Genomic DNA, 23593 nt, shown 5'->3' with positions numbered 1-23593 from the left:
TGCCAGATACCGTATCTGGTAAACTGCTGTTTGCAGTGCGGTTTATTATCTAGTGTAAGTGTACGATGTCTAACCACATTACACAGAGTTACAGTATTGGTTGATCTCGAATACTACGTGGGAACATAATTAAATAGTTCTTACAACAGTTAGGCATGGCATTTCTGTATTTCTTCTATGGACCTGTATTGACAGCAGTTTGTCTATGGGAGGATGCTGGTGATTTTCAAACTGTCCCAATTCCATTTTGGGGAATCAAAGGCGAACAAGGGCGGGTAAAAACCTTGTTTCGTTTTTATTAAGAATTGTTACTAATAATCAGAGTGAGTCACAAACCATCGGATTCACAAAAAGAACAAAATCAGACCTAAACCTGGAGGGGATTTTTTTAAAACCTGATTTGGGTCACAACACTATTTGTGCTCAAAGACTACGACATATAAAATATTTAAATAAATTGAGGTCGTTCATTTACCAAAACACAGAGCTCATTTATCATTCTGTTGCTTTTGAAAGCTTGCATAATCTGGCGCCGCTGAGTGGGGGTATTTAGCTCTTTTAGGAATTATTCTTTTCATTCAGAGGTAAGAGCGGCAGAGGAACACAATGTGAAGCAGGTCTATCCTACCGTCACATTGTTGAAGCTGATGATGAGCCTACTAGATTTTAACCTCCTGATCATCCTTGAAACTGCATCCCAAAGTACTGTACTGTAGTATGTTCTACTGTTTATTTCCCAACTGAACTGTTACTTTTGATGCTCGCTTCTCTACTTTTAGTTAAATATGAATATGTTATATATATGTATAGTATACCTTCCGTTTAGTATACACATGCTGTGTGATTAATGTGTATGAAAAAAAGAAAATATGGAATACATTTTCCCATTTACAAATTTACGTTTTTTGTGTGCTTCAACATATTGTCTAACCTAATAAATATGCAGATACACAGAGGTGTTAGGAATTGACTGAAAACAACTGATAACACTTGAGCTTCGATTTCCATTATTAAACCATGATCAAATATTGTAATTACTTGTAAACGCCGAATTTGGTCACGTACAGTAACATTTATCAGGCTCCGCATTTGGTTAAATCCGCATCTGCACCATTAGTCAGGATAGGTTTATTTATCCTCACTGGTTTAGTTGCATTGTGCGTCGCTTTTCCTTTAAAGGGAAAAAAAGAGAAGAAATTAATATACAGGAAAGCCTGAATACTCAGTCGCTATCTAATGTAGTAGGACAAAAATGTGAATCGAGCATTCTTTCACACTCTATCACATAATCCCGCACCGGTGATGTCATGTCTTTTAAGGAGGCTGGGTGTTCCCGGATAGTACAACAAAAAAAGAGCGAAAGAAGGAAAAGAGCAAAAAATATGAAGCGTTTCTATTGGGTAAAATAATGTCAGTTTATCGTAATTGGCTGGCAAAGTTATGTAGGGATTCCCACCCTCGTATTAAAACAACCTAAGAACGGGCAGGCAACAGACTACAACTGCAAGCAAGGTGGTAATAGCAGAGCGGTGAAGAGGGAGATACGACAAATACTCTTAACTTCAAATAAAAAGTGCTTCTAATGGATCTCAGCACTGGAATGCAAAAGGTAAAACGTATGGTTACGTTTTAATGGATGGGTAAGACGGTGGTGTGGTGGTTTGCTGAATGTGTAGCTATTGCTTTCCAATGATTTTACGCTTTTCGCTTTCTTTGAACAGCTGTGCAAGACAAATCCAGGTAAAGTGTAGTTTTCACTGGCAAAAGCTAAGCACTGTTTCGATGCTGTTATTGTACAAAGGCGATTTTGACTAAGCAAATTACTATGTAAATACATTCATTAGTATTACAATTATTGAAGTTTATTAAATGCTATCAATACAAGGCGAGACACCTGCACTGTACGATGAAATACTTGAATTTACGGTACATATTAAGGGTAGTGTACATTTGAGGATGTGTACTTTCTCTTGATTTTTTTGGTGTTGGCCCTTTTCCATTCTAACTTGCTCGGTATGTTCACATTCTTCCAACTCAGTTGCTAATGCGCGCTGGCTGCCTGCCATTAGTGCTTAAACTAAATTATGAAGAGAAACCTTAAGCTTAATACTATGTTTATTCATTCCTAGACCTTTAAAAACCGTTTTTCAGAAATGTGTGAAACGTTGCAAGTTTTGTTTGAATCAACTCTAAAAGTATGCTTGAATTTTCAGGTTACTCTGCACCTTACAGAAATGCAACAGTTTCTTGTTTTTTTGTATTTTATTCATGTAATTCATGTAGGGATTTGTATAAGCATCCAAATCACACTCTTAGTTTACTGTGACATACCATTTGCAGAGGAGTAATCACTTCTCCATTTCTGTTCAGGAAAGCAAACTTACCCTCATGTTAAGATCCAGCTACAGTACATACACCACTCAAATTGTTAAAACACCTGAAGAAGGCTCCACGACCGAAACGTGGAATAGACCTCTTACTTGTTCCTTGTTGTTTAGTCTTTTAAAAGGGTTAAAGCCAACAGGTGTGCTTCCTCTTCTCAAAAAGTTAAGAGACTTCTTTTTTTTTTAAACAAATGATGTGGATATTAAACTTTGGCCTAAGTTGACACACTGATCACTTTTATGCTAATATTTGCATCACTGCATTGGCAGGAGTGACACTTCGTCACCAGTTTGTTTTTCTCAAAGTCATGCCAATGAGCTTTGAGTTTGACATTTCTGGGTGATGTTATTGTTACTCTTCACACACTTCTTGACTGTTCAAGGCTCTTGCCTTTTTTTTTACCATTTCTCATGTTAAATTACCAGTGTGACATTTCTGTATCGCTGCAAGAATTGTTTATTCTTCTATTTCGGCCTTTGCAGAACTCATTAAAGGGCATCACGGATGGTTTCAGATAATTATCTTCCCCAATCCTACCATTTTCTATTTGTTTAGTCTTTCATCTACTTTTTCCCAGTGTTTTAACTGCTCACTATTCTATTCTGTTGTTCCCACATTGCTTGCAACCTTGAATGAAGGATGAAGAAAGAAGATCAGCAACTGCTCTCTCTGATCAATGTCTGCTGAGACCTTTCATTTCGATGGACTTTTCATTATTTAAATTGCTTGTCCTTTGCCAGCTGGCTAAGCTTTGGCTCAGGGATCTTAATCATTCCAGGGTCTCCTAGTTGTCTTCCTTTGGATTCCTTAACACGGCTCTTGACATGATGCTTTAAAGCCACCTGTACTGCAATGTCAACTTCAAAGACCATAGATGGGGACACTCGGTTCATAGGTGTAAAATTGTCATACAGTCCTGTCACTTATACCCAGGTATTATTAGGTACCTGTCCTTAAATATTTCTGCAGAAGAAACCAGATCTTCTAAAGCCACTCTAGGGTCATGGCAGTGTGGTGGACGAATTGGGTTTCCCTGGACAAACAGACACATACAGTACAGTACAAGTCCAAGATAGCAAGGACTATGAACTGTGGACAGTGCTTCAGTGTAGCTACTCCATTTTTTGACACTATTAGAATATGACTGTAGCATGAAGCAGAGACATTGCAGAAAGTAAGGATTTACAAATAGAACAACCCTGTTGAATTTTATCGTTCACCATTGATTAAGTGTTTTTCATCAAATTTGCCAGGCATTTCATTTTTCAATCATTGTGTGTGTGATTTGTATGTTTGCCCTAGTTGACATCTCTTGCTGTTGTGTAACAGGACATTGTCAGAGGCAGTGGAAAACTCAGATCACCTTATCTAAAATAGCCAGGCCATCTCTCAAGCTTTATCATGAATTCACACATTGTTGCTCTGCAAGGGGATCTCAGCCAAGAATGTGCTCCCAGCGTGGCCAGTTCTTTGCTGTGGCTCCAGCTCAATTATTCTTCCTGCCACACTGCAGGCTCAGAACTTGGCAGGCCTATTAAAATAGTTTCCTACGTTTCCCCCCTCACTCTGCAATACTCAAAAGAAAAGTAGCCTTTATAAAGACTTTACTGTAGGCAGTGTTTTTTTCTTTTGCTTTTATTTTCTAGTAGTAGAAAAATGCCCCATTTACTGAAACATAGCCACTACTTGCATGTAGGAGCTTTTATTAAATGAGCCACCAGACTTTCTCAATAGGAACATTGTGTGATTAGAGTTTGTCTTCTCTGGTGTTGATTGTGGTTTTCATGGTGGGCTAAATAGCATCTCTTTAAAACAAATGATGCAGTGTGGGCCTTTTGCAAATGACATCCAAGTTGTTATGCCAAATTAGCGCTAAAACATAGCTTATAAAACAGATAGGGTTTTGTAAGAATGTCTTAGTATGAACTAACATCAGTTCTCATTGCAAGTGCAAATCTATTGACACTTGACTTTGCTCATCTTTGAAAGTTCCTTTCAAATAATAATAATGCAATGAGCTGTTCAGTTTAAATGAAAGTGACTTATGAGGTTTTCAGCCACTACCCACAAGGGCTCTGCAGTTCACTGGTTGTCCCTTTGGAGCTCAATTAAATCATTAATTTAATTGCTTGCTCAGCTAGACCAATTTAATGGTCCTTTCCAGGTCTAAAGCTCCATTATGCACCTGTAAAATGTGTGTCTCTCAAGAACCGCTCATGTAGAACCATTCATTAATACAAGTGCCTGGAAAATAAATAAAGTAGTTTAAGTCAGTTGATTTCTTCATCATCACGAAATAAAGTATAACTACAGTCTGCCTTAGCATGGTGAGGGATTCTGCTGCATTTAGTGCAGCTGAACTTAGTGGTTAGCTTTTATGTTCTGAGGTTCAGATTAGTCTGTCCATCCATTTTCAAGAACCACTTAGTCCAATGCAGGGTTGTGGTGAACCAGAGCCTAACCCATCAAATAAAATGTGCAAGGCAGGATACAGGCTTAGTCCATATTTAAAACAAAAGCAAAGAAACAATACAATTGTTTCAAGACATTAGTTGCCTAAAGTAAAGGAATAGGGATTTTAGCCAGGCCTAAATAGATTTGGTTAAATGTGTAGTTGTACCAATACTCTGTAATAAACTGAGAACACTGTTTGTGTGAGAACAATATTGGGTTCTTTGTTCAATGGCCCTGAATTAATCCAGCAGAGGGAAATTAAGCTTATTCTCAGTCTAAACCCTCCATACTTTGCCATTATTTCAAATTGAGCTTTACAGTATTGGGTTTCTTTTCCCGTTTCTACACGTGATTTTACCAGTGTTGTGCCCAGTAGACAGATTTGTTGATCTTCCATTTGTAATGCATGTTCTGACATTCTGCTTTTCCAATACGGCTTGTTGATGTTTCCTGCATGTCGTACAACTATAGGTGTGCCCACTTGCGAGAAAACAGATTATGCATCATTTTGCACACAGATCTTTCCTTTTCTGGTGCAGAAATGAAGCACTGTTGATTGTCCCCTAGATGCAGGCATAGCATAAGAAACAAGTCTTGTTTCAGAAATAACACCTGGATTTTAAAGGTCTGTCAGTTCAGAACACAATTTGCTTCTTGCTCTTATAAGGTACAGTATATATTGTGAAAATGTAATAATAAGTATTTTATTTTGCCCACGTAAATATACAGTACTTTTTGGAAAATCCTCTGGGAAGCACTGTATTTCCAATTGTAGCAAATTTTCCTACTGGAGCATAAAGTATTACATTTGTCCTGTTTGTTTCTCACAATTAAGTTTGCCTGTTGAAGAATATGAAAATAATATCTAGTTTCTCTAGCTGATGTGGTTTTCTTTTGTTTTCTGCTTTTTTGTGTGCTGTCCTCAGTTTGAAGTTTTTGCATTAAGGTTTTGCATTCAGCCTGTAGGTCCAGTTAACTATAGTTGATGACGTCACTCAACTCTTGTAACAAGGAGCGACACTTGAGTTGGTAGCATTCAATCATAAAATACTTGTGCAGTAGCAGGGGAACTGTAAGCACAGGATAGGTAAATGTTTCTGGTGGATCTGTTCTCTGTTTCACATGCACTTTCTTGTAGTTTCCACTTTTGTCTATGGTTTCAGAATGCACTGCCATATTCAACCTCTGAAACCCTAGAGCATAGTTAAGGTCATTTGTGGTCAATTAGTATACTGTACCTTTTCACGTTCTCAGGTGCACAATATCAGACCATAAACCCTTCCCTTCCAGTAGATTTCCTCTTCCTTTTCAAGCTTTTCTTATGTCACTTTCTGCTTGAGAGTATTTTCCATATAGAATGCCATTTTGATAGGAAATTCAAAATCCCCCGCTAAGAGAGACAGCAATTACAACTAGTATGTTTCATTCCCTGATGATATCTAGCCTGTCAGGTATTAGAAATGTGTTTGGCAAATAATTCTCTAAGCTGTGAAAACGTTACATGAAAATATTGTCTTATGTTATTGGTAAGACAATACTTTTTATTGGTATATAGTATAGTGATCCTGATCATTTATTGGTATTCATTTTTTATTGCCCTAATGTATTATTCATTATCATTAAATTATCACCACAGCCTTTTTTTCTAGGTGATCTGCCTCATTATAGAAGTAAGAAGATGACAGATGGCCTAGCACAGCACACAGTTTGGAAACGGACATCAGATTAAAGAGGAACAAATAGGGAGTCCTTAAAACTGTTTACTACAAACTTTCACTTGCCAGGAAAAGGCTCATCTTTGCCTTGTCGTGATAAATGCTTTGGCAAAGCACCAAAGTGAAAATCAAGAATAAAAATAGTTGTGCTCCTCAGTCAAATCATGTTTTTTGTTTACAATCTAGGACAATGCAGTAGGTATTTATATCTTGACTTGGAGCTTTCAGCAATCAAAACACAGAAGATTCAGGATTAAATTGTCAATAAATTTAAATCCATATAACTAATACTGTAAGTATCCAAATCATTGTACGTGACTTTTCAAAATCTTTTTTACTGTAAGTTAACAAATATAGTGGAATATACAGTATCATTTTTCAGATGTGCTTTTGGCTGTTTCCTTCTTTAGTTTTAAGAATAATGACATATATCTTGGCATAATAGGGTAACATATTTCAATTTTCATTTCCACTTACCTCTGCAGAACAATTGTAGACACAGCTTTTGTTTACCTACACTATACCCGGTACTTTATAATATAGTGATATCCTCCAAGGCCATGTCGTGTGACAACAAAAAAGACAAAGATCTTACATGATTCTAGCTGAAATGGGAATCTGTCACTTGACTAAGGGTGAACAATTTACTGACATATTGATTGTTTTTGCATGTTACTGACTGGTAACATCTGTTATTTTGTATTTTTCTGGCTCACAGCCTTGTTAAGTGTAGCTTGCAGGCTACCCTTATTCTGGAACCGAGAATGAAATGGCAAATGAAATGCCAACACACTGAAACAAGGACCTTCAGACACTGTTTCCTTAGACAAGCTAAACTGCAAGGTGTAGGGAGGAAAGACAGGGCACCAAACACAAAGAAATGTGGACTGAAGAGTTATGTATACAAATCTGATGAATATGTGTTTGATTAGTGGGTGTATTCTGCTTTCAAAAGTACAGAAGACGTTTCCAAGTCCAAGTAATAAACTGCTGGACCACAAAATCTTTCAGAACAACTTCCAAAGCCTGGTGCTGCAGTGTAATTTTCCCAGCTTTTTCTAACTCAAAATAAACTGCAGTTTGTTTTCTAAAAATATATTTAAGTGAAAATAATATATACCGTATATAAGCTTTCCCTGTACCTGGACTGTGTCTGGCCCCTTTTAAAGATTCACACCAAACATTTTTTGGAAGAAAAAACCTGGTAGCTACTGTACATTTTCCTCTGGAGTTGGGAAATTGGCAAATCATTACACAGCAAGGAAAACGTATTAAGTTACTGTGCAAATAAACTCCATTCTCTCTCATTAGATTACACTGTGTTGAATAAGAAGTAGCGACTGTTTAATAATGGCTGATTCCAGGTTTAAAAGTGAGGAGACTGGCAACAGATGCAGAAGGAAAGGTACAGTAAGCCAGGAACGGCTGTCGGGAGAAGGCATCTGTGCAGTGCCAGCAGGGCTTGTTGGGGGACCACACAGGGCTTCCCTGCAGACCCGGCTATCCTCTTGCAGACCGTGAACACCGGACAGCAGCTCCCCTCTCAAAGCTGTCCATTCTGTGTTGCGTTTTTTTCCAGATGTCCATGGGGCAGCCGCCAGCAGGAAGGGGTGCGCCTTGTTTGAGATGTAAAGGGATCTGCTCTGGATTCCAGCCACATTCCTGGAGGTAATTTATTCTCCACCGAAAAAGGAGCCTCCTTCTTCTCCAGTGCGTTTGCGGAGCGCTCCTATGATTTATCACAACACCGTGGCAGCTCTCAATGCGACTTCCCTTTTTCTCAGCCTTACTATTTTGAAAGTAGACCTTTTTAAAAGCATCTCATCCGCATTTGATGTTTTCGTTTGCGGATTGCAATGGATCAGTTGTCCACCCACTTGGTTCTCCCCTTCCCAATTTCTTCCGATGTCCTGGGCAGCTCTTTCTGAACCTCGTGAAAACGTAGCAGGTACAGTATTTCATGAAAATGTGTCACACCACCAACATGCGTAGCCCATTAACAGAAGATGCAGTTATTTACTATAAGTGTAGTGAGCCATTCTATGGCAGCTCAACCGCAGTTTCACCACAACATTATTGTTGTCTTAGCATTTATCCATCTTCTAGTTGCTTCATCCAATTTATGGGTCATGGAGGATCCAGAGCTTATTCGGCAAGCAACATGCGCAAGGCAAGATACACCAGTCCATCGCAGGGCACACAGACGCAGACATGTACACACTCTCACCAGGGCCAGGTGTCCCTGAAGATAGTTTATCTACTAGTATGTCTTTGGACAGTGGGAGAAAATCAGAGCACCCAGTGGAAACCCAGTCAAAGAAAGGAAGAACATTACAAAAGCCATGCAAACTGCACCCCTGGTCCAGAATTGAACCTAGGGCCCCAGAGCTGCAAGACAGCAGTGCTAGCATTTTCGCCACCATGCCACCCATATTTTTGCCTTTTGCTTGTACTTGGTAAATATTAAGCTATAAATAATATTTTAGTTCTCAATTCAGAGATGTTTACAAGATGTAGAACATGCCAATACTTCAGTATAAAAAAGTATTGCAACACATTAATGCATGTACTTTGTATTTGTTAAAAAAACGGCTCAGAAATGTGGCAATTTGTTTGAAAGTTTTTTTCAGGAGATCTAAAATTAATTTTACAGTCTGTCATTACATATAAGGCTTTTTATTAAGTTATTGGACTTTGTGGTTCCTTTTTTAGGATTTGACCCAAAATAACCCAAGCAAAGCTTGCACTTTAACAACACAATATAGCTCCAACTGTATTTTGCTTTGATAGAAAATGTACCAAGGAAGGAATTGTAAAAGTCCATGTGAAATATGTCTAGCATTCTCTCTCATTATAGAAAGACTAAAGAGAGGACAAATCATGTTCAATGGAATGCTTATTTGTTTTTTTTCTTTACAAATTTACCAAAATATATAACCTCGTGTAATAAAACACATTTTTACTTGATTTCAGGACAAAAAGATACATCAGCATGATTGTGTACATTTTACAGTTAAGCATTACCCCAAAAGATATTCATTTTTCAGTTCCAAACTCATTTTAGTCACATTTACTATTGAGTCACAGTCATTCTGTCAACAATTGTCTGATTCCTGGCGAAAACAGCTTAAGAATCCAAACAAGCCTTTGTGTGTCAAATCCACCCTATCAAGAGCACTCAGAGCTTGATGTTGAGACTGTGCAGAGCCAAGATTCTCTGTACCCTGAGATGTTTAGGGGGTGCAAGCAAACAACATTTGAAATTTCCCTATTAGTGAGTGGGAAACATTCTTGATAGGGCAAGGCGTTGGAGAAAACAAACACTGAATATGACCATTAAACCTACAGAAACAGTGAGAAGAATCCATGAATAGACACAAGAACTGTCCATGTTCAAGCTAATATTCAAGTATCTTAACAATCCATTTATCCATTTTCTAACCACTTTATCCAATACAGGGCTGTGGGAGAGCTGGTTTCTATCCCAGCAAGCAACAGGCACACGGCAGGGTACACCCTTGACGGGACACCAGTCCATTGCAGGGCACACACAGACACAAGCATGCACACACACACACTGGGGCCAGTTTTCAGAGAATCTGGTTAAGTAGTATGTCTTTGGACATTGGGAAGTAGCAGGAAAACCTGGAGGAAATCCACTCAAACAAACGGAGATCACACAAGCTTCACACAGTCTGGATCTGAACCTAGGGCCCCTGTGCTGCAAGTCAGCAATGTTAACTACCACTGTGCCACCATGCTGCCCTCAGTTATCTAGTGTGTAGGCCGGTATTCAGAGCACAGAAAACAAGTACTGCTGCCAGTATTGTGAAAATTTGAAGTTTATGGTGTACTGAACATACTATACCTGTTGCTAGATGAGTGTCACTTTGTGTATTATCACCTGGAGCTACATCTGTCCTCTGTCTGGTGCTTTAACTCTGGTTATTGGTGAGAAAAGCACAGTTTGTAGGATGCAAGCAAGCTGTGTTTCTCTATTGTGCAGATACAGTGGAAGGTTGCAAAACTGAACTAAGTGGATCAACATTTGTTGGTTCTATGTTTATTTTAAATTTGTATCATTGACCACCTCTGATCACTGATCTGACATGTGGCCGCCTCTTTGCCTGACCTCATGGAAGAGAGATTGTCTAGTGAAGTTATTTAGTTCTGGTTTTACAAATCTTCCACGTGAAAAGGCATTTGAGTGATTCACTCTTCCACCATTGTTGGTAGCGGGGCTCGATATTCAGAGTACAATGTTTTGAGAATGAACTCCATTGATCATCTCAGTTCTCAGATCATGCTGAATCCCCTGGCAAGCCAAATAGCGGTGGTTTTTAAGGCTGCTGAGAGTGCCAGCTTCTCCTTGAGATGACCTTTGGCATTTGCTAAAATGGAACTCTGATCTCTCAGGAGACGCCTCTTTTCTACAATGTCATTATACTCAGTCTACTCTTCTTCAACTCACCAGGAAAGCATGTAAGCTGTGCCACTGTATCCAGGAGGATCACAGCCTGAGCTCAGATCTAGAAGATGACCGGAAGATTGGCCAACTGCTGGCTGATTCCAAGTACGCCCACCTGACCGCTCGGGTGAAAGGAGGTGATGGTCTGAGGGTGTACAAGAGGAACCGGATGATCATCACCAATCCCATTGTGTCAAGGAAAGACCCCACATTTGACACTATCACCTATGAGTGGGCTCCTCCAGGGCTGACACAGAAGCTGGTAAGATTGCTCTCATTCCGTGGGATGATGCCCAAATCGATCGGGTCTAGATGTGCATTCATGTAGATGTTGTAGTCTTCAACATGACGAAGTCATCACCTGAGCTGGGTAACCAAATATGCATATTGTGCTTTCGCTGGGCCGCGTTTGTAAAGTCTGTTCTTTATTGTGTTAATTGCAATAGAGTGATATTTTGGAAAAAAAAACTGAATTATACTGGACTATTACAATATCCTTTTATGTTTGAGATTTTTTTTACTTCTTCCAAGAAACCATATGTTGAGAGGATATACTTGCCAATTTATTTTTGTCTTCGGGGGCTACACAAACCGATTGAATCCCAAAAGCTTTATATGAACCGCACTATTATCTGTGGAATGCACTTCACACAAATAATAAGGTTTGCAAACAAGGAGGGTATTTGGCTCATCTAGCTCATTTGGTTTTTAGTCACTAATTGATACGAGAATCTCCTGCAGCAATTTCTTGAGAGAGGTAATGATATTGACTTCAATAACAGGGCTGGCTAGCGTATACCAGATTCCCACAACTCTTTATGTAAAGTAGTGTCAGTTGTAAAGCCTTCTCCATTTTCAATGTTTCATTGTGGCAACAGAGAAGCAGAGAAGACCTTTGGCATTATGATATGGCAAGACTGTTCTCTCAGAAACTGCAAGGCAAGAGAGCTGTGTGCTGTTTGTGAGCAAGGAATAATGTTGACCTTTGTTGTAGTACAAGGCTGACTTTTCCTGTTCCTATTCTTACACAAACAGCTAAGCCAGCTGGAACAGCCCTTTAGTGAGTGTTTCTCTTACTGGTCCCAATGGGGCTGTCAGCAGTGTGCTGCAGGACGATCTGTAAATAAACCTTCTGTCCAAAGGGTTGCGATTTATAGACCTAGAGAGCCAGCCTGGATTCGTGGCAACCGCTGTATGCCCTCTGTTGCTGTAAAAGTCTGCTTTTGAAAGAGCACTGGCACTTGAAATAAGAAATTGTAATTGTATGTTCTTGATTTTTAACTTACTGGTCTTATTTGCATGTTTATTTGTCCTTGTTTGTTAACAAGGCATATTCATTGTTTCATAAGGGAACTGAGCAAAAAATATTATGGTAATTAGCATTGTAATAATGATTACATGAGTAATTGGTGAACTTTATTTTATGTTTGTAGTCAATGAAATTAAGTGTTTTGTCTAGCTGAGTGCATATTGTTTTCAGTAAAGAAGGCTTTAATGTTTTTTGTTCACTATCTAGTTGTCTTCCTTCAAACTTTCTTGTATAGTTTACAAGACAGGCACAACCCGCATGGGTCATGGTATCATGTGATGGACTATAGGAGTTTTATTAGGATTTGTACCATTACATCCACGATGGGCAGATATCTCCTACGTACAGTATTTTGGAAGGCCTGAGCAAAATTGCATGAAAAATAATAGATGTAAGTAGAATTTTCAGGCTATTTAGGCTGAATTTTGACTGTTTGTTCAAGAATAATTCTGTGTGTAATTAGATTCTGAATTATCCGCAAATAACAGAAATAACTGCAATGTCAGGTCCATTAATTGCCTTTGAGTAGCTGAAGTTAGAAAGCTACTCTGAATGTTGGCAACCCTGAATTTAAATTCAGTCAAGCAGGCAATCCCATTTCATTATGAGAAAATGGTCACATCTGGGGAAACCCATTCATTGTAGCTACACAAGCTATTTTTTATAAACAAGACCCCTTTTGACGGAAACAAGAAGCATCATAATTATTTATTTTGATTAAGCACTTTCCTAGCACAAAGACTAATTATATAGAAAAAGCAATGTTAAGAAACTTATCATTACAGTCTATTTGGACAGCGTTAAATATAATCTATAAGCAATTGCCTTTTCTCACCTTCGGTTTTCAATGCAGTTATTTTTCCCCTTAAACAAGGTCTCTTTTAATTCATTTCCACACAGTCTTCACTGAGCCTGCTTACCATTATGTTTAAATGGTGCTATGCAGATTTTATAAGTCTATAAATAATTGTGGTTTTATCATTAGAATGCCTCAGCTTTTATGATGCCATGGAGAACATTATATAGTAAATATCTGTGGTACAAGTTGCCATAGTTCCCTAGTCAGTGTGAACAAAAAGTCTGAATAGGCTCGTGGGTTTTAGTTCTAAGCCAGATGCATAAAATATTAAGCTGAGAATACTAAGGATACAGTGGGTTTAATGGTCATGGGTTGACCACCCTCACATTTGTCCTGGTTTTTATTTAAATTAAAAGAAATGTTAAGTAGCATTCTATAACGTAGCTGGGTATTTCTCCGACTTCTGTGTGTGTGATTGTGCCAGACTGACTCTCTTAATTTGTTTTTGCCAACATGAATCTCATTTGGATACCTTTTTTTTATTTTCATTTGTTAAACTATCTGTAAAACTTCAAACACCCTTCTATCTTCAAGGCAAAGTCTCATTTTCATTATTGTCCCAGCAGGTATCACAGATGCAAAGTGATTCACGGAGCTTGGTCATATTAAATTAAGTAAATAGGTCTAATTTGGTCTAATATATCTGAGATAAACCCCTACAAAAACCGGCAAGACTGATAATGTAAAAGGTGTTAAGATTCCAGTTAATTGTATTCTGGAGTGTCAAAATAATTAATGCCAGTGTGTTCTGATGGAACACGCAGAACTCAATTCCATGTAGAAAAATAAAAAGAAGAAAAAACTTAAGATTTTGGGTTGTAGCCTTCTTCAGGTCTGTCACTAACATCTGTAGAAGGCTCCATTGCCGAAAATTTACATTTCTCTTAATTTTTCTTTTCAACATGAAATTGACCTCTGCTTTCTCTTTTGCAGGTCATATACTGATGCAGCTCTCCGCTCTAAACTCAAATGTGATTTCATGTCATGTTATTAGTGTAGGAAAATAAGAGATTCAAGTTTGCAGGCACTGTGTTTCATGCTTGCATGCATTGCCAGTGCATTAATATCTGATCTGAATTGTGGTACTAGCCTGAAATGTGTGTGGTCCTTTTCAGATCGAGTCAATGGGATTAAGAATACCCGAAATGTTGAGAGAGAGAGGGAGCAATTTAACGTAGATTATTCATGCACTTGTTTAGAGCTTTTTCATATTAGAGCCTCTTCAAGCTATGCCTTATAGATTCCCAGTCGATCTACAGTATATCCTGAACAGCAATATATAGTTTTGTTCTATAAAAGCTCTTTGTATAAAAAATTTAACTTTTCTTTCAAGGGGAAAAGAAGAGACAAAGAGGGGGAAAGAAGGTCTCCTCTGGGCCTTTGCTAGTGCCTGCCTTTTGTCTTGAAGGGATGTCTCAGACCATTCACTGTATGCTCCACTTAGTTCACTGCTGGATACTTTAATCATCATGGATTCTTGTGATGTTCAGCTGTATAGACACAAATCTGAAGGAGAGTGTAATTACCTTCAACTTATCCAGCACTTATTTAGAGAGAATTTTGGAACAGGCTCTGGAACTGCTACCAGCCAAAGAGTTTTTTTATTTGTCATATAATGGCTGTTAAATGGCTCTTAAAAGTTTATATTAAGCCAGTCCTGTTGAACACAATAATAAAGACAGTTTAACAATGAGGTAGTGTTGCAGCCTAGCAGTGAGGGAACTGGCACACTGAGAAAGGGGCCTAACGTTTGACAGGGTTTTAAGCCTGAATGGATTTCTTGTGTTTTTTTTAATTGCATACATTTTGTGGTCCTTTAGTTGCTTATGAAAAAGTCAGGTATACTTCATGTTTAGCAGTAGTATTGCCTTCGATCCTAGTTACCAGCCAGACTTTCTCTTAAGTTCTTTTGTGTCTTTAAGTTACTGGTACTGTATGTGAGTCTTATTTCCCTCATGAAAAAATATCTTCTGTAACTCTCTTAAATTTTAAGAGTTCTTACACCAAGGTTCCTTAGATTTGGGTGATTGCTTAAACACTCTGGATGTAAAAGTTTGCCACTCACTCGGGTTGAGATCTTGAAACTGCTGGAATAAAAAGGAAAGTTTGTTTTGCATAGATTTGTGAAGTGCACTTCTGCCTGACGGACCTTCATGTTATTGACATCTGAACGTCACAGTACACGACATTTATAGATTAATACCTTCAGGATACTGCAAAGTACATGCTGTAAAATCATCATCAACATTATTTCATGTTTACATATTTGCATTGTGGAATCTTCTATAGCAGCCATGGAAATCCTTCAGTATAATGGTTAAAGCCATTTTTATTGATATCTTTCTCTCAGGCGATTCTTTACATGGAACTGATTCCACAAGAGAAACGTCCTGTGGCTGGCACAGAGGGGGCCTTCTACCGGCGCAGGCAGTTGATGAGGCAGCTCCCTCTGTACGATCAGGACCCTGCTCAGTGTCAGGGGCTGTCTGTAGGAGAGGAGAAGGCCATGGCAGAGTTTGTCAAGGCCTACAAAGATGGGGCACTTGGTGTGGGGGAAGTAGCGCTTCCAGGAGAAGCAGGCCACGCAAAGGAAGATGGGAAACAGGTGCAGAAAAATGGGAAGACCCCTCAGGACCCCAGCTCTGCATCAAATGGTACTGTTGCAGACGGCCTCAAGAAAACAGATTACGTAAGTAACTAGTGACTCTATTGGGCTAGGAGACACAATTCCCAGATTATACTTATGTCCGAGTTTCACATTATAAAGAGTCCTGCTATACTGAAATTCTTGGGGTCTGATGAAGATGACCATAATGAAGATTAGAAATGATGCACCAAGTATAGAGGTCATTTGGAAGTATTTGAGATTTCTACTTTCATTTTGTCAATAGTTTCCACATGGTAGGACACTGTATGTGATTTAATTGGCACACTTATTAGATACAAAGATGTTGCATAACGCTCACTATAAAATGTCAAGGTTTTACTGCATTTTAGGAACCCACAACTGATAATTTTGAGACTTCATTTTTTTGTATTGCAAACATTAAACCAAGTCAATTTGAAACCTGTCAGCAGCAATGAATCCATTTTCTCTACCAAAGAATACATATAAAAAATTGATGAGAATGTGACTAGGGTAATGGATGACAGTCATTCTGAGCTGTAGCTGTGTCCCTGCAGTACAGTGAGCAAGTTAAAGTACTATTTTTTCTTTACCATGCTAATACATTTCCAGTGAAGCCAATTAAACTAGACTGCCTGCACCAACAATGCAATTATGCAGTGCAATGTATTATAGTTCTATAATTGCTGTACCTATTCGTGCTAGAGACAGAACAAAGTGTTTTAAGTTAATAAAATGGGTTATAGGTAACAAATATTTTACCTATTTTAAATGGGTCAAATTTAACTTTCAGAAGGAGAGACATTGTGTATATTCCTATTAGAAAGCATTGTTTGTGCCATGTAAGCATTCTAAACAGTTATTTAGAACAGCATTCTAAATAGTTATGCTGTGGTGTATTTATATAGTCCTTATATTATATTCAATGCAATGATGATGCCTTTGTCTTAAGAGTCACATTACTCTACAATAATATTTTAGAACTTCTGTACCCATTTTTCAGAAGACACAAAATTATTAGAAGAAAAAAAATCATAGTGTATGGTAAAATAATGTGGAGTTGATTCAATGCCTGACGCAGACACTTACACAAAACTCTGGTGATGTTTAAGAAAATCAAACAATCTTAATTTGTTGTACTATATCTCTTATTTACGTCTGTGACATTTGCTTATTTTCATAAACTTAGCAACTAATTCCAGTGAGTTATGCACACTGTAGAAACAAAAATAGCTTTTGCCAATGTTTTGCTTTAATGTGAATTAATCTTCGGAATGGATTTGCAATATAAAAATTAAAAAAAAACATTTTTAGGTCAAATAAGTTCCACAGTGAGGTGTTATACTTAATTTGAAATACATCTGTAAGGAAACAATCCAAATGAAAAATTAAAATGATACAAAGTAATTCTTCATTACCATAAAACTACCTGACCAAGTGATACCTCATGCCATGTTTCTCATTTTAATAAGTGGAATTTTCTGAAATATTTAGGCCTAATGCACAAAACAGTACCCAAGTATGAAAACAATAAAATTCCTGGTTCATTTTGCATGTAACATGCTAAAAATCATTAGGCAATGCATAAACAATAGGTAGTAAAACAATAACACTAATTTTTTATTCAGTATTACATTGTTATAGTTGTTAGCAAACACACAAAAAATAGATATTATCCTGTACTTTATGCACTTAATGCACATAAGCCTTTATTATAGAATCTCATACAAGAGGAGATACAAGAAGAAATAGAATCTCAGCAGTGCTTTACAAAAGCCCAGCTCATAAGAGTGAAATTCTCCTCATTAAATTAAAACAACAGGAAGGAATTACTACATCTCATATGAACAAAAAACTCATGTAGCAGTTGCTCATACAGTATAGTGAGGTATTACAATATTAGGAAATGCAAAAAATATCACCCCCTCAAGTTAAATCAAGAGTCTATTGTATGAAAATTTGACCACCAGAAAATTGACTGGTAGTGGGGGAAAAAGACATTATACTGTATTTGACATTTAATTCTTAAAAGAAAACCTAAACCATTAAATATGTATACAAGTCAACCATGCCTTAGGGTTCAGACCTAAAAGTTAACAGTCCACTTTTTACAAATGCCTTTGTTCCATCAATAGTTGCTCATCATGGTTTTTTATTCATTGCCAAGTTATCTTGGGGGGGGGCGTTTAATTAAAACAGGACAACAGAGACATTTCAAACTGCCCGTTAGACTAGGACCAGCACAGTAGAATACAGATCCCTTGGTTTTAGTAATATAAAAGTTGATTCTCTTTCAGGCAGAGAAAAAAAACATGACAGTAATTTAGCATCCAACATGTTGTACTGATTTAGGGCTGAAAAAATAGTATTGTTTTATTTTTTGTTACAGATCATGGAAGTGATTTACAGGCAAATATGTTTTTTTTTCCAGATTCCAAAAATAATAAATACTTAAAATGTCAAAATTGATTATGGAAATTCTGACAGTCCTTTTCCTGGTCTGTTTGTCTCTTACATTTTTCCACTTATATTTTTAATAACTTGTATATATTTGACTTCTTGGTACAGAGTAGGGACTTTAAAAAGCTGAAACCTGAAGAACATCTGTGTTTCATTTTCAAGTGTCTGCATGAAGGCAAACAACATGAAAGGGCATCACAACAGGAATGTGCTTTTGTTTTATTTGAATTATGTGTGCTTTTTTCTTCCAAAGGATGGGGGAAAAAAATAGTACATGGTGCCATCAGATCTCAAGCCATTCCATGTTGGTCAGTGTATTTCTGTCTGTAGTATACTACCTGATGATTATACCCTGTATTGCAGTGAGCAAGACTGCGTACAAGACAAGGCTATAAAAAAGAGATTAATTGTGAAGCTTCTCTGTCACTAGGTAGTGGTTCACAATTGGTAGAGTAGAGCTGAGTGAGTATTAGCTGGCAAGGTTGTACAGTATTTGTTTTTGGAGACACAGTTATGTGTTACAACTTGATATGTGCCTGTACACTGTTTTTCCAATCGGTGCTGATGCTCCTGCAAGGCATAGTGGAGATTATAATGTGTCACAAAATGGATGAGTTTGACATAAAGGCTCTTGTGCTCCCAACAGGGAGAAAATTGGAAATTTCCAATTTTAAGTTTTTCTGAAAGGTTTTTCTACTTACCAATCTCTACTGTTGATATTACAAAGACAGGTTTCAATAAAACTAATTGGTTAGGTTTCCAATTGTTTTTCAGTACCATAAGTGCAGTATTTTAAGTTTACCCTGTCTTAAAATCATTTTAACAAATGCTAAAAACTTCCTAAGAAGTGAATAATTTGACTTTTTAGGGATATAAATCTGAAGAACTTGTGATGTGAAAGGCTCAATGCTTTAGGTTTTAAAAGGCCTATTCAATTAAATGAGAACTGCAGCACTGTTTTTATATTTTGGGGTTAGACAGAATCAGCATTGATGAAAGCATTTCAAACCACAAGTAAAATGTATATACAGTAGTAACTTGTAAAGCCTCCAATTTACATTACAAAATAGACAAATATTCTGATAAATGGAACCTATTTGTTAACTCATGTTGGAAACATTCTGCTGTGAAATATCCGCTGCACAACCTGTACTTAACTCACTCGTAAATCGCATTACTTTAGTTATTACAGTGACTAGTGAGCAGGAAGGGCTGTATCATGTCACAGTTTGTGGGAACTCTGGCTCTTGCCTGCAGCAAGATCAGGGGTTTGCAACAACATGGCAACTTACAGTACTTTCACAACATTTACAATTTTGTGGTTAATTGGAAATTTGTACATTTTTTTTACACTGAATTTATTTTGTTACTGAGATTTAACCGATGTGAGAAACTGAGACTGCTGTTCCCCTTTAACAAGAGGTTCCTGTGCAGAAAGGATAATAGCTACAGAACAGTAACACCAACCAACTGAGACTCTGAATCTAAATTGCCTTGCTCCCTGCATGTCTCTCTGCAGCATTGTGATCACTGCAAGAAGGCTGCCCCCAGTGACCACCCTGTGGTGTACGCAGAGCAGGCAGGCTATGAGCGGGTGTGGCACCCATCCTGCTTCATGTGCTACCAGTGTGGGGAAGCCCTGGTGGACCTCATCTATTTCTGGAAGAACGGCTCCCTGCTGTGTGGCCGCCATTACTGCCAGACTGTCAGACCACGCTGTGCTGGCTGTGACGAGGTGAATTCATGTCTTCTTGAAAACCATGACCATTACACTGTACATGACAATGGCTACATAGGCTGACTGAGAAGGGCCTGTATCGGGCTGCATATGTTTTGATCCTCCTTCATTGGGTAGGATTGTCTGGTGATCTTTTGTGTGGTGCAAGTTTTTGTAAAAAAAAAGAGGTTTGGTACTTTTGCAACAAAATTTGGCAGTACTGTAAACCTTTCCTATCGGTCTCATGATTTGGTTATCAAATTAAAAATGTGCTTTCTGTTTTTTTTGCCATCTCTTTCAAGCTGATCTTCTCAGAGGACTACCTGCAAAGAGAGGGCAACGCCTGGCACAAGAACCACTTCTGCTGCTCAGAGTGCGATCAGCCCCTGACAGGCTTGACCATCAACCTGTGCCAGGGGCGCTCATTGTGCCCTGCCTGTGCCCAGCGGGCCAGAAAAGTGTAGAGCCTAAGAAGTCTCCAAAGCGTGCTCCCCACGTGTCAGTTTCACTGGAGCACTTAGACCAGACACAGGCTCCCTGCAGAAGGATGGGGGTCATTTTGGGCCTAACAGGCATTCAAACCATTTGGCTTTCTGGTTTATTTAGTGATGACAGAGGCACACAAAAGTTGAATCGCTTTTAACCTCAAAGGTTTCCTTTTATTTTCTCATTTTCTTAAACTGCACAATTTGCGTGCTTGAAGTTTCGGAGGGGTACAGAAAATCTTTGAGATTTTCTTTTTCCCAGGGTGCTATTAGATGTACATATTAGAATTTTTTTTCTTACTTGCAAATAAGTAGAAAAGGCATAGCTTCTATTCTGACTGAGAGTTGCTTTCAGTTGTTTTATGTTGGTGAAATTGCATTTTGCAGTCTGTTTCAATGCGTTTGTTTAATTGTGCAATGGAATTTGACAGTATTTGTTTGATCTGACAGGAGAAGAAAAAAAATGTACTTTCATGCAATGTTTTGGGAAATGTTTTACCTAGATTTATGACTTAAGTAAGCTATGGCACAATCTTGGACAATACCATAAAGTCACAGTATAAAACTCTCTCTCAATATAATAATTATGGTATCATACAGTCGTTATTATGGTACAATAATACATAGTCATTGTTTTTCTGGATCAAAATCTAAGAAGCTCTTATCAATAAACAAGATAAACTTAAAAAATCCTGAACAATTTAGCTTGCTGTAAATAATTTTTTTTTCTCATTTGTGGACCACAGTATGTTGTCTCAGCATTTGAGAAACTATATTCCAAGTTGTTTAAATTGTAACTTGAACTTTAACAGAAACAGACAATTGTACTTGATCCAAACCTAAAATGTGCAGCAAACAGACGTTATGGTGTGTGAGGAGTCCAGAAAAACATAAACACAGATGTCCAGTTGTTAAAGACAGATGTTTCAACCTTGAAGAGTTGAAAATGATGTGGAAAATCTTCTCAGCCTTCCTGTCAAATAGGGAATTGGCTTTGTTTTTTTGTTGAAAGTGTTACAGTGCTTATTTATTTTCTAATATTAAATTAAAACTGGTTAATTTATGATTGTAATGAGAAACGTTTGGGTAAGATTTAAGATTATTCTCTCCCCTACATAACTAGTTTTCTCTCATATAACCATAATTTTATATATTACCTTTCATAGTACATCATCTCAAGCTAACAGTACAATCCTATGCTATGGGGGTATGTTGTGCATTGCCTACGTTTCTAAATGTTATTATTGGGTGTCCAAATTGAACAATATTTGTTCAGAAATATTTTGTAATATTGCATTCACAGTTAAAAAGTCAGAAAAGGCTTTCTTTCAAAGGCAATGGACTTTCACTTCCTACACTCATAAAATCCTTAACTTTTTAGGAGGCCTTTTAGCCTTAAAGTAGTAGTGTGCATGATGTAAAGTACAATGTCTTATTAAGTAGTTTCTACTAGTTGCATTGCATAGAATGTTTTCAATAACCTTCTATTGTTAATTTTTGTACACTTATTTTAATCCAGAAGCATAAAGAAAAGTGCTTGTGTGAAGCTATCAATGAGGAAGTGTACAAGTGAAGAAAGGTGTTGTCAGACCAAGCTGAAGACCCAAGGGAAAAAGACAATCCAAAAGTAGTATAATGCCCACCTATGATCATATACATGGGGCATCACGTGATTCCAAATAGTTCATTGTTAGGATCTGGGAAAGCGAAATAAAGGTGTGCTAAAGAAGTAACTCTGTAAGACTTCTGTTAAAGGTTCCATTTCCAACAGAAGCCTTGTGTGTGCTTCAGTATGTACATTGTGAAACGTTCCCAGCTCAGATCCTGTGGTTCAGCTTTTAGGAACCTTTTTAAGGTTCTAAATGCTAGAACTGGGATTTAACATAGCAGATACAGTATTATAGAAGATGGAGTAAAAATGGAGATACATTTAGTAGGTTACTGCATATACTGTACTAAGTGACAAATTATCCTACAGGAAGAAAGTAGATGATATGAACTAGCTCTTTGAATAATACTAAACCTTTTCATACCTTGTTGTGGGATTCTCCCAATTGCAATTAAGGTATTCCAACAGACTCCAATAGACTATCAATAATCTTTGATATATTTTTGTTGGGAGGTTAAAGTGAACTGATACTGAAAAGTCTTTGATTAACTTCTGTCTAAAATGTGTAAAAACAAGCAATTTTGTACACATCTTATATAGAATGCATAATTATTTCTTGCTATTTGTTGGATGGAAAATTTTAACATTTGGTTTAATATGTGTATTGTTAAATGATGCTCCTGATGAATTAAAAAAGAGGATTGTTTTATTCCAAAGTTTGCAAGAAGGGAAACGGCAAAGTTTAAAATGAATTAAACTGAACTTAAAGCACAAAAGTGAAGTTACACAAAAGTGATTTTGTTGGCAATATGCATCATAAAAAGACATATAAAGAAAAATGTGTTGGTTAAAGTCAATAAACTGGAATCAGTCTTCTTATGTGTAGCACCCTTTTAATTAAATGGTTGTATTTAACTATTTTAGATTTTGACTTTTTTTAAAATAAAGGTTCCAAACTTATATTTTGAGAGTAAATAAAAAAGCATGCACCTTTTGCATTCATGTTTGAATTAAACAAGTGCATTCATAAAGCAAAACTTGTTTTTAGATTATTAATTGTACTTATTAAAGATTTCTTTGGTAAAGAAAATAACCATATTATTATGTTTTTACTTTTCAAACCTTTATTTTTATGTGGTTCTCTAATGATGTAGGTAGATACGGATGTCTATAAACAAAAGCAGATTAAATTATTGTATTGTTTGTTTTAAAACAGTGTTTTATTGCATATTCCTGCCATTTGTTTAGACTGAGAATCCTGACAACTTCTGCCATGTTAATGTAGGAGGATATCATACATCATAGTATAGAAGTAGATGCTTTTGGATTCAGTATTAAGGATCTAATGAGATGACAGTTTATTCATTTTGAATGATTAGCATAATTTTATTTCTTAAGTTTATAATTAAAGTAGACTTGTCGCTTTATTTACAGAAATATCTATTTTGCTCTTCTTTTCGGGGAAGTCGCTGCTTCAACACTAATAAATTTAACCTTTTAAAATGA

At 37.2% G+C, this 23593-nt stretch overlaps 1 protein-coding gene across 2 annotated transcripts; it reads left to right on the top strand.

Annotated features, from left to right (window-relative positions):
- The first annotated feature begins 1492 nt into the window (after positions 1–1492).
- Positions 1493–23593, top strand: lmcd1 (LIM and cysteine-rich domains 1). 2 transcript variants are annotated; one of them, XM_088917565.1, is made up of 6 exons: positions 1493–1609; positions 8134–8222; positions 11029–11284; positions 15541–15879; positions 19796–20011; positions 20296–23593. In XM_088917565.1, exons 1-6 carry the CDS (start codon positions 1583–1585, stop codon positions 20455–20457), a joined length of 1089 nt encoding a protein of 362 aa, XP_088773691.1. In that variant the 5' UTR covers positions 1493–1582; the 3' UTR covers positions 20458–23593. The 2 variants fall into 2 exon arrangements, with proteins under 2 accessions (XP_088773691.1, XP_088773692.1); XM_088917566.1 differs by lacking the exon at positions 1493–1609 and adding an exon at positions 6772–6846.

This window comes from Atractosteus spatula, chromosome 5 (assembly GCF_055471065.1).
Source record: "Atractosteus spatula isolate fAtrSpa1 chromosome 5, fAtrSpa1.hap1, whole genome shotgun sequence".
NCBI lineage: Eukaryota > Metazoa > Chordata > Actinopteri > Semionotiformes > Lepisosteidae > Atractosteus > Atractosteus spatula.
The sequence above is the reverse complement of the archived record's forward strand: the minus strand, read 5'-3'. Positions and strand labels throughout refer to the sequence as shown.